This window comes from Amblyomma americanum, chromosome 2, assembly GCF_052857255.1.
Source record: "Amblyomma americanum isolate KBUSLIRL-KWMA chromosome 2, ASM5285725v1, whole genome shotgun sequence".
NCBI classification, from domain to species: Eukaryota; Metazoa; Arthropoda; class Arachnida; order Ixodida; family Ixodidae; genus Amblyomma; species Amblyomma americanum.
Window position 1 is genome coordinate 34641998 of NC_135498.1, and position 14579 is coordinate 34656576.

Genomic DNA, 14579 nt, shown 5'->3' on the forward strand with positions numbered 1-14579 from the left:
ATATGGCCTAGGAGGTGTTAATATGACTCTGCTTTAGCCCACACGGGCTACAAGAGGAGAAGTTCTTCGTACAGTCGTCCACAAGGCTGAACTCCGTGCCGGCTGCGCACCGCAGCGCGCAGAGCGACGTCTAGCGGCAGCGCCTCGTTCGAGATAGCATGCTCAGACGATACTCAAAGATGCGTTATCTCGAACCAGGCGCTGCCACTAGATGTCGCCTTGCGCGCTGCGGAGCGCAAATGGCACGGAGTTCGAGCGCTCTATAGACAGCTCTATGGACGAATGTACACAACCTTTGTTGATTTTTTTTATTGAGTTAGCGTCATCAGCGACGCTTCACGTTCGAAAGCCCTTTAAGCCCCGGGCTGACTCTGCTCCTTCGACGCAACGCACGCAGAGAGCAGAAGACGTGGGAAGCCGTGTTCTGGATGAGCAAGGTGATGGCGCTCGTGTGGCGCAACGTGTGGATTCGGCGGCTGCGGCGCCAGATGCCCGCCACGGTGCTCGAGCTGGCGCTGGCAGGGTTCGCCTTCTATCACCTGCCGCCCTCGAGCAAGGCGGGAGCGGCCAAGATGGGCTCCTACCACGAACGCGAGCTGCCGCCACCCCAGCAACTGGCCGCCTACGACCTGCCCGATCAGCTGGTGCTTGACGCGGCGCCCAAGGTCGTCGCCATGTTCGTCGAGAACTTCAAGGTCAAAGGACGTGAGTGCATGCATGCTCCTTCATGGAAGAAGAAAAACTCGGGAGAAGCCCTCGCTATCCGAGCTGCACGCCAAAAAATGTGCCGGAAGTCGAGCGCTTTCGCAAGGACTAATGGGAGTCTTTGGCCTACAGCGCAGTCAATAGTAACGCTATCGGTAAAGTGAACTAGAATATTTACTATAGCCGCAGCGGCGTCGTCTGCTGCATGCTGCAATTTCTGCTGCGCATGCGCCAACGCGTTCAGACAACGGCCGAATGGGGGGGGGGGGGGGGGGCAGCAGCGGGGAGCTGGCTTCAAAAAATGTGCGTAATCGCCTCTCCTGAGTTTTTTCCTTCCTCCGTGTGTTCCTATGATCGGCGTATAGCTAAGGCTGTCTCCATAAAGTCCTTTCCTAAAATCACACTGGGCGTCGCCATATTTCACGCTAGACAGCGGTAGAGTAAACTCTGCAGTTTTTCGCGACAGTCCGAATAGCAGGTGTCTTGACATAAGCCTGCACACGATGGGAAGGTTTGTAGCCGGATGCTAGTTAAGAACGAAGCAGCAGATAACCCTCAAAAGAGCCCCCGGCCAGGGGCTACTTAATTTCATATCGTCGCAATTTACACCGTATACGTCGCGGCCAACCGCTTGCTCCCGCTTCTACCACGGCGGTTGACTGTGAAGCCATGAGAATAGGCCGGCACGTAATTCGAACGCAGACAGTAAAAATGCGTGGTTAATTCCAGAAAGTGATAACGAACGCGCGTTTGTATCATTTTGACGCCGCGATTAAATTTGTTTTCGCGTACTCATTCGAATTTTCGTTCTTGCGTTTCATTGCATGAGCAGGAACTTCCACGCATAAATTGCGTGAAATTCGCAGGTATCTCGAGCGAGCGCCACCGGAAGATACGCCTGTTTGTTAACGGGCAAGAAGTGGACGAACCCCCGAACGACCTTCCGACGATACGCAAAGACGACATGATGAAGGTCGAGATAACAGGGTGAGCTTCGTAGTGCTGGATTGGCTTGCTTATAAATACGGAGCGCGAATATTGCCACGCGTGGAAGTGGGGCACATGTAGGCACCTCGCTAAGGAAACTCTTCATTGAGCGAACTTGCGCTCAAGCTAAAGAAACTCAAGGGGGGGGGGGGGGGGGGGGCAGCAGAGCAGGCGAGCGCCGTCGGCGGCAGACGAACGGTTTGGCGCGGCGGCCGTAAGCCGAGCCAACGTTGGGCCGAGCACATACCGTGTCTGCCTTATCGCTCTTCCGCGAGTCATCGGCGAGTGACGCTGACAACGCTTGGTAGCAAGGGCACAGCCGTCGCGCGAACTGAAGATAAGCGCGCATGTCTGTTGCTTGCGGTGAAAAGGTATGGGGAACTTGCGCTGAAGTTCGCGGTGCCGATTGCAGCGCCATAACACACTGCCTAGCGAGAAGAGCAAGCAGTTTTGGGTAGTACTCCTAGTACTTTTCCGCGCCACATTCAGGCGCTTATTGGCGTGAGCCTCCGCGCTCTGTCGAAGGCGCACGTGCCGTGCGTCAGCTATCTGGGCTACGCCGAGAGAAGCCAGGCAATGAATGCTGTCAGCCAAACGCGGATATCTAATCGCGCAGAATGTGTTCTCACGTTTGCAGCGGCCCAAGCGGCTGAAAAAAGCAGTTTTGAGCCGCCGAATGGAACAATTGCAGTGCCACCTTGGCAGCGCAGGTTCCCCACACCGCATAGTTCGCAGCAATATAAATATCAATTATTTAGCGTCCTTTCCGAACGAGATCGACAAGAACTAGGCTGCAGTGAAAGCTGGTCGTGGCAAGTGCAGGCTGGTCTTCTGTTTTTGTAAGTACTATCGGTGACAAAAGTGGTATACTCCACGCAGCAGGAGCCGGAGCAAAGAAAAACTGCATCGTAACACCATCTACAGGCATCTGGGATCGAGTCAGTCAGTGCAGCGCCTCCTTTGTAAAAATAGAGGAGGCGCTGGCCAATGGGAGTCCTTTACTATCTGCAGGCATGTCGCTTGACTCCATTCAATGTTTCGTGCTTTAGGTGGCGTTACGATGCAGTTTTCCGTTGCGTCGGCTCCCGCTGCGTGGAATATATAAACAACTTTTGTACCCGATAGTACATGCTGGCGGCAGTGTACAGCTTTTACTGAGAAAGAAGACCTTCGCTAGCATTTCCGTAGGTGCTAAGCATACCCAACCATTCTGGACAAAAGTGCCGCCGCGGTGGCTCAGTGGTTATGGCGCTCGGCTGCTGACCCGAAAGACGCGGGTTCGATCCCGGCCTGTACAACATGAACTAGTGGGCGAGTTGGTCAGACATGGTTCTTGTTAACCAGCTCAACGGTTCGAAGCCAAACACATCAGCGCTGTGTTTTGTCCCTTCCCTGTTTGGCTTCGAGCCGTTGCGCTGGCTTACAAGAACCAAGAATCCCGGCCGCGGCGGTCGAATTTCGGTGGAGGCGGAATCCTAGAGGCCTGTGTACTGTGCGTTGTCAATGCACGTTAAAGAACCCCACGTGGTCGAAATTTCCGCAGCCCTTCACTACGGCGTCCCTCATAGCCTGAGTCGCCTTGGGACGTTAAACCCGCATGAACTGAACTAATTCTGGACTGCAGGACCTTTGAGCGGGGAACCGTTTATGACAGCAATTTTTTTCATATAATGTAACATTTCACTTTTTTGTTAACTTTTTTTCGCACACTTTCCATAAAGGCATAATTTGGGCTCGCTGTATGTTAAAGGACATCACGTGAGGTGTTTTCCTGCAGAAAACGGAGAAGGCTCCTGTTTATATTATTGTCAGTCAGCCACTTGGAGAAATTCTCCCTTGTCGCTGTTAGTACCACTTCCTGAAAAATCCGTGTCCTTGAAGCCCTTGTCCCGGATCAAGTCCACAGCAGGTGGCGAACATCCATATTAACGTTTTTGCTGTCGTCAAAAATTGTTTCATCATGAACTAACCACGCAGCAACCTGTGGACATTTCTCATTGTGCATGTCCAAAAGTAAAAAGGTTTTCAAATGCATGCATCTACTTCCTCAAGTCTCGCTACCGACGCGCCGGTTTCTGGTTCCGGAGAAACCAGGTCCGCGCGGGGGTTCATAGTAGCCGGGCTCTAATCGACGCCTCGGGGAAGCGGTCTTAGGCCGTAAGGGCCGTCGCGGGAAGCCGAGGAGGGGGTTGTAGTACGACCTGTGCGAAAACCTTCGATGTTGCGGAGTAGGCCCGGGTCATCTCACCCTAAGTCACGTTCTTGGTATGCGGCTCCAGTCAGCCCTGCCTTGAACACTCCCTCCTCAGTAGGAGTGGAGCAAGCTAGGGGAGAAAATAAGTGCATGGTTGGTTGGATGGAAGCACAGGTGGGTCCGCCCGGAGGTGTTAGTTAGGTCATGGCGCCGAGGGCCGGAGGGTCGATAGGCTGACGATCTAAGCCTCTGTTGGCCGGGTCTCACCACACATACTTTTGGTGTCTGAAAAGCCATGAAAAACACTCGATGGCCGGTAGCTGGGCGGTCCGAAACAACCCCTGTGAGTCGGAATAACCGACGACCTGGTCTGCGGTTGGTACGGACTGTGGAACCAGGTGTCCTAAAGGAGCCCCAGGCAGCTAACCCCGTCGTAGGTTCTCCTGTCTTCGGCGGACGGAGCCCTTTGCGTTTGTGGGTGGTCGGGCATCCCGTGAGTGGAGCCGCACCATTGGGCAATCTCGACGCCCTCCCTGTCCTGGCCAGGCAGGCCAGTAATGGAGTCGAGACATTCGAAGGATCGGAAGGAAAAACTCGCTGTCCCCATTGGCATCCCAAGTCCCATAACCCATTTACCAACCCCTTCCGCTACTTCCCAGGGGAGATGAGAGGAGTCTCCCCGGGCCCGCTCCCCCGGCTGTGGGTCTTTACAGTAGCATTCCCTTGTAGATTTCTTTCGACCCTCGGGTGGCAAAATTTCAATTGCCCCAGGGCTACATCTTTTATGCTACCATTGGGATTATACCCGCGATACAGTAGTCGTGCGGGAGGGGCCATTATTCTTATTTATTTAGTTGCTTCGACTTACTATATGCGTAAATAGTTTGTGTATATTACTTCTCACCCATCCTCTCTCCCTGTCCCCTCACCTCTTTCATTTGATTTCTCCATTCTGCCTGCTATCCTTTATTTTCGTTGCCTCAGCTCAGGTGCTTCAGTATCGATGGCAGATGCCGGGGCTAGCAAAAATCTTTTTGTTCCGTTTTATTATTATTTTAATAAACCGCTACTACCGCTATCGTCGAAAGCGTTCCCCATCGGTTTTCTAAAGCAGTATTAACTGGTCGATGCGATCGATAGAAACACTTTAAAGATAGATTTTATATCAGAAGAATGTACCATTACCTTCAATATTTTCGTATAATATCGTACAATTTTCAGATTTTCAAAATATTTTATCCGAGAATGTTGGATGTGAGCGGTTATGGAGTAGAATGGAATAGAATTCACATTTGTTCTTTGTTCTCATTCTTACGTAAAATGAAGTCTCGCTAATGAGTCTCGTGACACATTAATTATAATCCTTCTTGGTCGTAGTCAGTGGTTCGTGTGACCCATGCAAGCGGTTACAGGACTTTGAATCAAGTGAACTCTCAAACGCATTCTCTTGTCACATTCCCCCTTTTACACATCTATAGACGACGCTAGGGGCTTTCAGGACAGTATACGTTTACTGCGGTTCGACTTATCTCTTCACAGAGCTTTAGCTGCACGAGTTCAGACTCTATGAACACCATGGCTCGCACAGCAGCGGTGGTCTATAGTGGTCTGAGCATCCGCCTCGCATGCGGAAGGTGCGGGGTTCGATCCCGCAGTGCCGCCGGGTACCCACCGGTGATACAATGGGCACAAGCTTTCCCCTGGTCTGGTGCTCGGCTTCTTTATGGTGAAATGATTGGGAAATGGTCTTTGGGGGACCCCACCTTGAGTAGAAGAAAGCACCTTATATATGCCACGGAGCTTTTTGGCCACTGATGCCCTTGCGCCATAAAAATTCATCACCATCATCACGCGCAGGGTGAACTCTGAGCGCGCCCTGCTGCAGAAGTGCGCAGACCCGCAGTTCAGCGGAGTGTGCGCCCGCGTGAGCGTCGACCTGGCCGACGTCGACAAGAGCGTCAACTACAGCTGCTACATCGACGGACACCTGGCTCCGGCCGTGCTGCGCACCCGGAGGTCCGGCTACGCCCTGCAGCAGTCGCCCACCACTAGTGAGTGAGCTTGCGCGTGTTCGCGCTTGCTCTGCGCGGCAAAAGTTTCTGGCCGAGAGGCGGACAAACAGAATCGGCGAGGATCGACAGACGGTGACGGCGAGAGAGATCGAACCCAGGGGAAAGAGGGAGAGACAGAGAGAGAGAGAGAGAGAGAGAGAGATAGATAGATAGATAGATAGATAGATAGATAGATAGATAGATAGATAGATAGATAGATAGATGGATGGATGGATGGATGGATGGATGGATGGATGGATGGACGGACGGACGGACGGACGGACGGACGGACGGACGGACGGACGGACGGACGGACGGACGGATGGATGGATGGATGGATGGACGGATGGATGGATGGATGGATGGATGGATGGGTAGATAGATATAAATAGATAGATATAGATGGGTAGATAGATGGATAGATATAGATAGATATAGATAGATAGATAGATAGATAGATAGATAGATAGATAGATAGATAGATAGATAGATAGATAGATAGATAGATAGATAGATAGATAGATAGATAGATAGGTAGATAGATATAGATGGATAGATAGATGGATAGATATAGATAGATAGATGGATAGATAGATATAGATAGATAGATGGATAGATAGATATAGATAGATAGATGGATAGATAGATATAGATAGATAGATGGATAGATAGATATAGATAGATAGATGGATAGATAGATATAGATAGATAGATATATAGATAGATCGATAGATAGATAACTTAATACCCGAGCCTCGAACTCAAACCGAAGTGAAAACTCACCTGCTAGCGCACCTCTAATTCGAATTTCCCCTAACCACGCAAAATCATCCGTCATTTTTGCTCTCCTTTCTCACGCCATTCTCTGCCCCAACCGGCACGTCACGTGACACGGTGACCCTTCGCTCTTACAGGGCGAATTCATGTGCAGGAGCCGTGAGCAGTGATTTCGGGCTGCACAGACGCGCAACTCACTATCTACACACCTGACATCTGCGCTGTTTTTCGCCCGCGTCCTTATCAAAATGGCGCCGTGCAACTGACCATTCGATCTGCCATTTGGTCCCAAACGCTGATTGGTTTGTCGAGTTACAAGCGTGCCCGCCATTTTTCCCCAACTCGCTCGGCCAGAGGGGCCGCGGTTATAAGCGCGCGGCAACTTGATTGAGTGATCGGTTTCTTCTGTATTGCTTTTGTCATGTGCTCTTCCAGGACGCACACAAATAGTGTTTCCAAAAGGCTATGGTGGTCAAGTCGGTATACGTAACGAAGGTACCCTCTTTGTCAAAAGGCACCGCGGGATTGGCTTCTAAGCCGTATTAATATTAATATTAACATTAATTTTCCAAGTATTAATTCTTTCAGCCATATAGTGGAGTCCTTACGGTGCCCCTAAAGTCCAAAAAGTCTCAAAAGGCGAGGACAAGGTTGTTCTTAACTTACACATATTTAGAGCATAAGGGGAAGCCCGGGGGGGGGGGGGGTATTAAGTGCTCTGCCACACGGCTAAGAAACAAACCCCGTTGCCTGATTACTTTTAGCAGACTGTTTGTACCAACCCATTGGGCATTGAACCTGAATTGGACATCCTCGGGACGTCCCAAACGTCCCCAGGACGTCCAGGCAATGTTGGTGATCATTGGGAACGCTTAGAGAAATGAAACTGAGCGCCGTTTTAGATGCATTGAAAAGCGCGTGAGTGCTAATAATAATTTTATACGACACATCTTGATTACGTGCGTTGTTTTCTTACTACGCAGAGATTATTTCGAGTTGCCAGAATCTGATCGAAGCGAACTTCCTCGCAGCGACCACCAAAAACGTGCCAGTTGTTCAGGTGAGCGCGAACTTCGGCCATACTCGGGGACAACTTTTTTTGGCAGTGCGGTGGGTGTATCCACGAAACGGTTCGTTTTGGAACCAACTCGCTTCTGCGTCTGTCACAAAAGTCACTAGTTGGTCGAGAGAGGTTACGTAACCTTGTGACGTTGTCACAGCCCGCCAAACGTGGCAGGTGGCAATTGAATTATTTCAATTAAATTAAATTCAGTTGCCACTTCCCCACCGTGGCAATGCACATTATTTCGATTTCGCGCCCTGCGTTAGTCACAAAAATCGCATATTGGTCGTGAGGGTGATGACTTCACAAGGTAATGTGGCCACGGCGCAAGAAATCAAAAGAACTGAAATACAAATTTTGAGGGAGCACATCATTGGGAAAGGGCAAGATGAGCAGATTGGAACAGGCTTTCGGCGGACTCACTCAGCGCATGATTAGGTGTGCACATAAAGATACGATGACAGTGACCGCATGATGTATTTGGTGAGAACTGATACAGACACATAAGCATGTAACAACAACGTTGCTTCTAATGCAGTTGCAAGCTCCGCATAATTTTTTAAACTTTTAACATCACGCCTGCCGCCTACCAGAGCTGTAGCGATATAAGTTACTGCTTGCATCGGTTACAACGTTGAATTTTGTCTGTTTTACTCAGTAGGATAAAGTATGGTTTTACATGCAAGTCTAGGTTATGCTGAACCGTCGGTTACCCTGCCACATTTTATTAGTTCCGTCCTCATCTTTCTAAGAAAGGATATAATTGTCGGCCTCAGTATATTCGATAAGTACCCTTAGATATGGCTCTTCAGGTTGGAGTAGTGAAATAGCGGCTTAATCAAGGCGCACGTTACGAAGGAATGTACGCTCGGTGACGGCATAATTGGCCATGAATGCTCCACGTTGTTGAGGTTTTATGGATGTACCGCGACGTTGGTCCCAGCGACTGAATTGTCTCGCACTTACGTGACGAAATTTTGCCAGAACGAAGCTCTGGGAGGGCTCGTCAGTGAACGGTTAGCAACAATTAATAGCGACATAACTTGAGCAGACTGACAGCTATGAGCATGCGTTGCTGCTCTGAAGAAGCAGGTCCTTAACGTAAGCTCGTGTTTAAAGACAGTAGTACGCGCAGCTAGCGACAGCGGCGCCATCGTCGTCGGCAGTGGTACACTGTAAACAAGAATCAACCAAATGGGAGTTTAAATGGTTGTCGCCATCCTTTATACTCCATATGCGGAAACATTTACTCCGTCAATATGGAGTAAAAAATGTGCCAAATTACCTATTTTACTCGTTGCACTAAGTAATAGGGTGTAAAGGAGGATTCTCCTCCTTACAACTCCCATTTTTATATGGAATTTCTTGGTCTCAATGCGCCCCAAGTCCCCAATGGAGTAAAAAAAAAAACACCATTTTGCGCCATCCGCCCCGCCACCTAGCGTCTCGCCTGCTTCTGGTCAGTCGTCTGATAATGGGGGTGAGTGACGACCCCCTGGTTACCATTGTCGCTGGATCTCCCCTCACTTCTGCGCCTTCACGGGCGCCTGCCGCGGTACAAGATGTAGGCTTGTCGCCGCTTTCCGCTACAGTAAGCTACTTGACTGAACCGCTCTTGAGAAGCCTCCAGTGCTCTAACCACATCTGACCTTTTTTTTCTTAGTGTCGCCACTCCGTTACAGCCCCGGTTAGGCCTAATTCTCACAGCATTTTTCATTGTGGTTCTTGCAGTGTGTTGCAGCAGATTATAGTGCGCTGCATAACATGAAACTGAGATGGAGCATAGTTTCAACGCTGAGCTCATGAATGAGCTGATGAGGCTACATTTTTCCTCAGTCATATCGAAATGCCAAGCCTTAAAGAAGTGGATATGAAAGCAAACACTGCCATACCAATTGCCTTCAGGGGTGTTTTCATTTTCAACTTATTCTGCTCTGGTTTTCAGTAAAATATAGCGTGGTGCATGACCGTGAAAACTTCGCGACTCCTCTCAGTTTTGAACTATTGATTCTACGAACACAGCGAACCAAACAAGCTTGTACAGCAAACGCAGACGACAAGCAGACGACTCCTGCCGCCTCCGCTTACGCCGCCGCTGCGCTTGCAGACGGCGAAAAGAACGCGTGACGCTGGGTCACATTAGGGCAGCGCAGTTTCCCAAGTTGGGTTGCCGGCGGCCCCCGCAGCTACTGTCCATTCCCGCCCCTGGCACTGCTGTAAGAATGAGCCTGAATGAGGACGATTAAACACGACGCCATTTTGGGCACCATTCCAGTGGGTAGTAAAAAATTACTCCATTGCACTCCTAAATAACTCCCTTGTATAAGGGAGTAAATAAAATACTTCATTTATATGGAGTAAATAAAACCTCCTTTTGGGTGTGCGCTAGAGGACAAGCCATTTACTCCCATTTGGGTGTGTTTTGTTAACAGTGTACCACACACAATTGGTTTCCACTCCATAAGAAGCCATACATCTCAAATTGGTGCCTGGGCACGAAAGGGTATAACATTACAATATACTGAACACGAATGCGCCTATATGGAAGTGAAAAGGGAGTAACCTGTCCGGTAGCACACTTCCTTTTATAAAACGGAGTGCTCTGGAGGACAGCTTTCTCCTTTTTTACTACCTTCCGTTTAAAGTGTATTTTGGCTTAAGAGCTCCCATTCAGACCTTAAATGAGACACTGAGGACATATTGAAGTTGACCGTTACTGAAAGATTGCCGTTTACTAAAGAAAGGCGAGATATTTTCAGCGAAAACGAAGCTTTGATAAGCTAGAAAAACAAAGAAAAACGAAATCCACCTGCAGTTTTCGCATGGAAGCTGCAGTGACGTGAAGGATATTTTATTGTTCGTGAATCTCTGAGGCTAGGCTACTCCGCCCTTCTATTCTAAACGGTGATACCGGAGTCGTCTTCGTTCTGGACGTCACGAACTTCAATCGCATGGCGGGGAAAATAATGTTTTGTGTTCAAATCCAATTTGCTTAGCAATAAATGCGTCCTTTGGTAACGAACGAGCGTAGCCAAAAGGAGCCATACTGTATCTATTCACAAAGAACAAAAACAAGGAGCTTTGAATCCTTACCTTCGTTTTTTTTTCTTCTTTTAGTGAGCGGTCGTGGTTTGGCACTGTCTAAATTCGTTCTTTTTACCACAGTGTGCGAACTTTGGGATCAGCGGGAATAATTTCGACCACCTGGGGATTAAAGATCCCCAGGTGAATCTCCAGGTGGTCGAAATTATTCCGGAGCCCTCCACTACGGCACCTCTCTCTTCGTTCCCTCTTACACTCCCTCCTTTATCCCTTCCCTTACGGCGTGGTTCAGGTGTCCAATGATATATGAGACAGATACTGCGGTTTCCTTTCCCCAAAAACCAATTATTATTATTATTATTATTATTATTATTATTATTATTATTATTATTATTATTACGCGCGAAGTCCCAAATGCCATGACATAACGTGTACAGCTTGCATGCCCTCAAACACGGGAGAGTGAAAGACGGCGAAAAATGCTCGCAGGTTGTGTCGCAGCAGTTTCCCATCCCACACTACCCGGCGCCTCCGTCGATGGACAACGTGATGGCCAGCCTGTGCTTCATGGTCGCCTACATGATGCCGTTCAGCCGCTCGGTGTGGACCATCGTGGAAGAGAACAGCTCGGGCATGGCGGTGTGTAGTTGAAAGCACCCTATATAACTGCCCCACCCGCGTCTCAGTATTCATATTTCGCATTCTGTGCTCATGAGAACCGAGCCTTTGAATCACGTGACTGCCATATTTCGATCAGAGGAGGTTAACAACAAAAAAGTGTTGCAGCGGTCTCACTTTTCGTGGAATAAAGATACAGCGCTGGGATTAGTGGAGGAGTCGGCCGGACCGACGTGTCTCGGGCCTATACTCCGTTTCATACATCAGGTGCAACGCTGTGAAAGGTATGGAAGTAGTCCGGACGGGAAAATAAAGAAGGCGTGTTACTCCGCGCTTGTTTTGTGCCCGAGTGGTCTATGGCACGAGAAAGCGATAGCGTGTTGTCAGCAATAACAGTGCATATAATCAAGATCATGACAAATGTGTCATGTGATAAGCCTACAGGGAAAGCATTTACTACGTTTCGCTCCCCACAAATAGCGCACTACTTTTTGGTCGCGGATGCAGGCAGCGCAAACAAGAGTGCTAGCTTTGACAGCATTGCACATGATGTATGAAACGGAGTATATACTTCTCCTACTTGTGGGAAGGGCTAAGCGAAGGAAAGAAAAAAATCAGCAGACACTTAACTGATTACGTGTGAGAAGCGAAAGCATTTAAGTACTGAATCATGCTACGTTGAATAATGAGTCATAGACCATGACAACGAGTCATGACTACGCATACTTTGTGCAAACTTAATACACCTTGCCTTACCTTACTTGAATAGTGGTAAGCCGTGCTACTTGGCAGAATGATTATGAGCCGTGATTATGGCTACGCGTCATGACTACGCATACTTTGCAATAAATCTATCCGCCTACCTTACGTTACTTGCAAAGTGCTGAGTTATGCTACGTTGCAAGAGTAAAGTGCTGAGTCATGCTGCGTTGCACAGTGATTACGAGTCATGCCTATGACTACGATCGAGTCATGACTACGCATACTTTGTACAAACTCTATACGCCTTACCTTAGGTTACTCGTAAAGTGCTGAGTTATGCTATGTTGCAGAATGACTGTGAGCCATGACTTTCATTGGTCATAGTACGTTTCGTTTCGTCATTCATGACTGCAGTTCGCTTGCAGGTTTTGTGGCATCGTACACCGGCGTTCTGATATCCTGTGAATACCATGCCATGGAAGGCGGTCGCCGGCTTTTGCGCTAATGGGACTTATAAATGCTTTCGCATTAAAAGAGCGTCGTTAAATTCTGGAGCCCCGCCGCGGTGGCTCATTGGTTACGGCGCTCGACTACTGATCCGGAGCTCCCGGGTTCGAACCCGACGGCGGCGGGTGCGTTTTTATGGAGGCAAAACGCTAAGGCGCCCGTGTGCTGTGCGATGTCAATGCACGCTAAAGGTCCCCAGGGGGTCGAAATGATTCCGGAGCCCTCCACTACGGCACCTATTCCTTTCTTCTTTCACTCCCTCCTTTATCCCTTCCCTTACGGCGCGGTTCAGGTGTCCAACGATATATGAGACAGATACTGCGCCATTTCCTTTCCCCCAAAACCAATTATTATTATTATTATTAATAAATTCTGGAGGTGAAGACCATTGGGTGCGCTGTCGAGGGTGTCTGAAACACACACGGGTATGTCGGACTCCTCGCGTCGAACACGCGCAGACCATGCTCCGGTCCATGGGCGCGAGTGCGTGGATGTACTGGATGGCGCACTTCTTCTCCGTCTTCGTGCACGTGTCCGTCTACTCGGTGGTCGCGTACGTCATGATGGCGTACAGCACGTACCAGGCTCCGCTGGACGGCGCCAGCTTCGAGGACTTCCAGCACAGCCTGGACTACGCCCCCTACCTGAACGCGGCGATGTGCCACACCGCCGTGCTCCTCTTTCTGTTCACGCTGTTTGGCATCCAGACGGCGCTGCACGCCATGCTGCTGTCGTGCATCACCACCAGGCGTGAGTTCAGATAGCTGGAGTAAAGGTGTTGATCATTTTATTTTCATGCGATAGCATTAGAGTCCACGTACATTCCGCGAAAATGGCGGTGTGTGTGACGAAGTTAGCTGATTGGCTGAAGAAGCCATTATAAAAATGGTCTATAGACAGTCTATAGACTTCTTTAGACTCTATTGCCTTTCTATAGATAATTATTTTGTCTACACATAGTCTATAGACTGTCTATAGGCAAAAGCCCACTAGAACTATATGGCCATAAATCTATAGATTGTCTAAAGACTGTCTATAGGTTTTGTATTGGCTATAGACTGTTCTCTAGGATTTGTCTATAGAGATTCTATAGACTTTATAGACAGAAGTCTTTGGACAGTGTATCGACTGCCTTAAAGCTTTTGTAAGGGAGGTCACGTGACATGTGACGTCATCGCAACATGCCGACCGTGGCAGGTGGAAACCGGCCAACCGGTTTGAGAGGTTCCATGACCGTACGACGTCACCACAACCTGCCCACCGGGGAGGTGGCAACCGGCCCTTCGGATTGTGAGCGACCTGCCCACCTTGGCCGGTTGGAATCCGCCTTTATCACGAGGCCGCTCTGCGCAAGCGCGCCTTTTATCCTGCTCCGCTGGTTGAAAAATAAACCGCCAGCTCCTACTGCGCATGTTAGTTGCAGGCTCATTCTCCTGCTCCACTGGTTGAAAAAAAAAAACACCAGCTCCTACTGCGCATGCGCACTTCTTGTTAGTGACAGGCGCATGTGACAGATGGCGGCAGCTGTCAAGCATAGACTTCTCAGGCGCACCTGCAGGGCTCCTGCGCCTGCGTCTCCCACGTGGGTTTGTTTTCAACCAATAGCAGACGAATTTTCGCCAATCCCCAGAGGGCGCCACATCTTGTGCAAAAGGCGGATTAAATTAATCATCGAAGTGGACCGGTTGAATGCGGACGAGTGTTTCAGGAGCAACCCCGAGACGCATAAAAAGGGACACAAACACCTAAGTAGCAACAATGGGGATCTCTAGTACGATCGCAGTCCACAGGCGCGTTAAGTGCCCCCAAATTTTTCTAATTGCGCTTTATCTTTCTTGTTCGTATGCTTGAAAAATGCTATACAAGCTCTCTTGCGTAGCCGTAAGCAGCTTCTCTCAAAGCTTGAGAACCTTTTGGGTTATACTATTGGTCG

The 14579-nt window shown here is 49.3% G+C and overlaps 1 protein-coding gene across 3 annotated transcripts in view; it reads left to right on the forward strand.

Moving 5' to 3' along the window:
• The first annotated feature begins 326 nt into the window (after positions 1 to 326).
• Positions 327 to 14579, forward strand: part of LOC144120964 (phospholipid-transporting ATPase ABCA3-like) — a 77233-nt gene continuing 62980 nt past the window's right edge. For 2 of the 3 annotated variants that reach the window (XM_077653800.1, XM_077653799.1), the window contains exons 1-6: positions 327 to 705; positions 1572 to 1692; positions 5744 to 5937; positions 7698 to 7774; positions 11309 to 11458; positions 13105 to 13396. In XM_077653800.1, coding sequence (XP_077509926.1) covers positions 429 to 705; positions 1572 to 1692; positions 5744 to 5937; positions 7698 to 7774; positions 11309 to 11458; positions 13105 to 13396 — 1111 coding nt within the window. In that variant the 5' untranslated portion in view covers positions 327 to 428. The remainder of the gene's footprint in view (positions 706 to 1571; positions 1693 to 5743; positions 5938 to 7697; positions 7775 to 11308; positions 11459 to 13104; positions 13397 to 14579) is intronic. The other variant, XM_077653801.1, reaches the window with a different exon arrangement.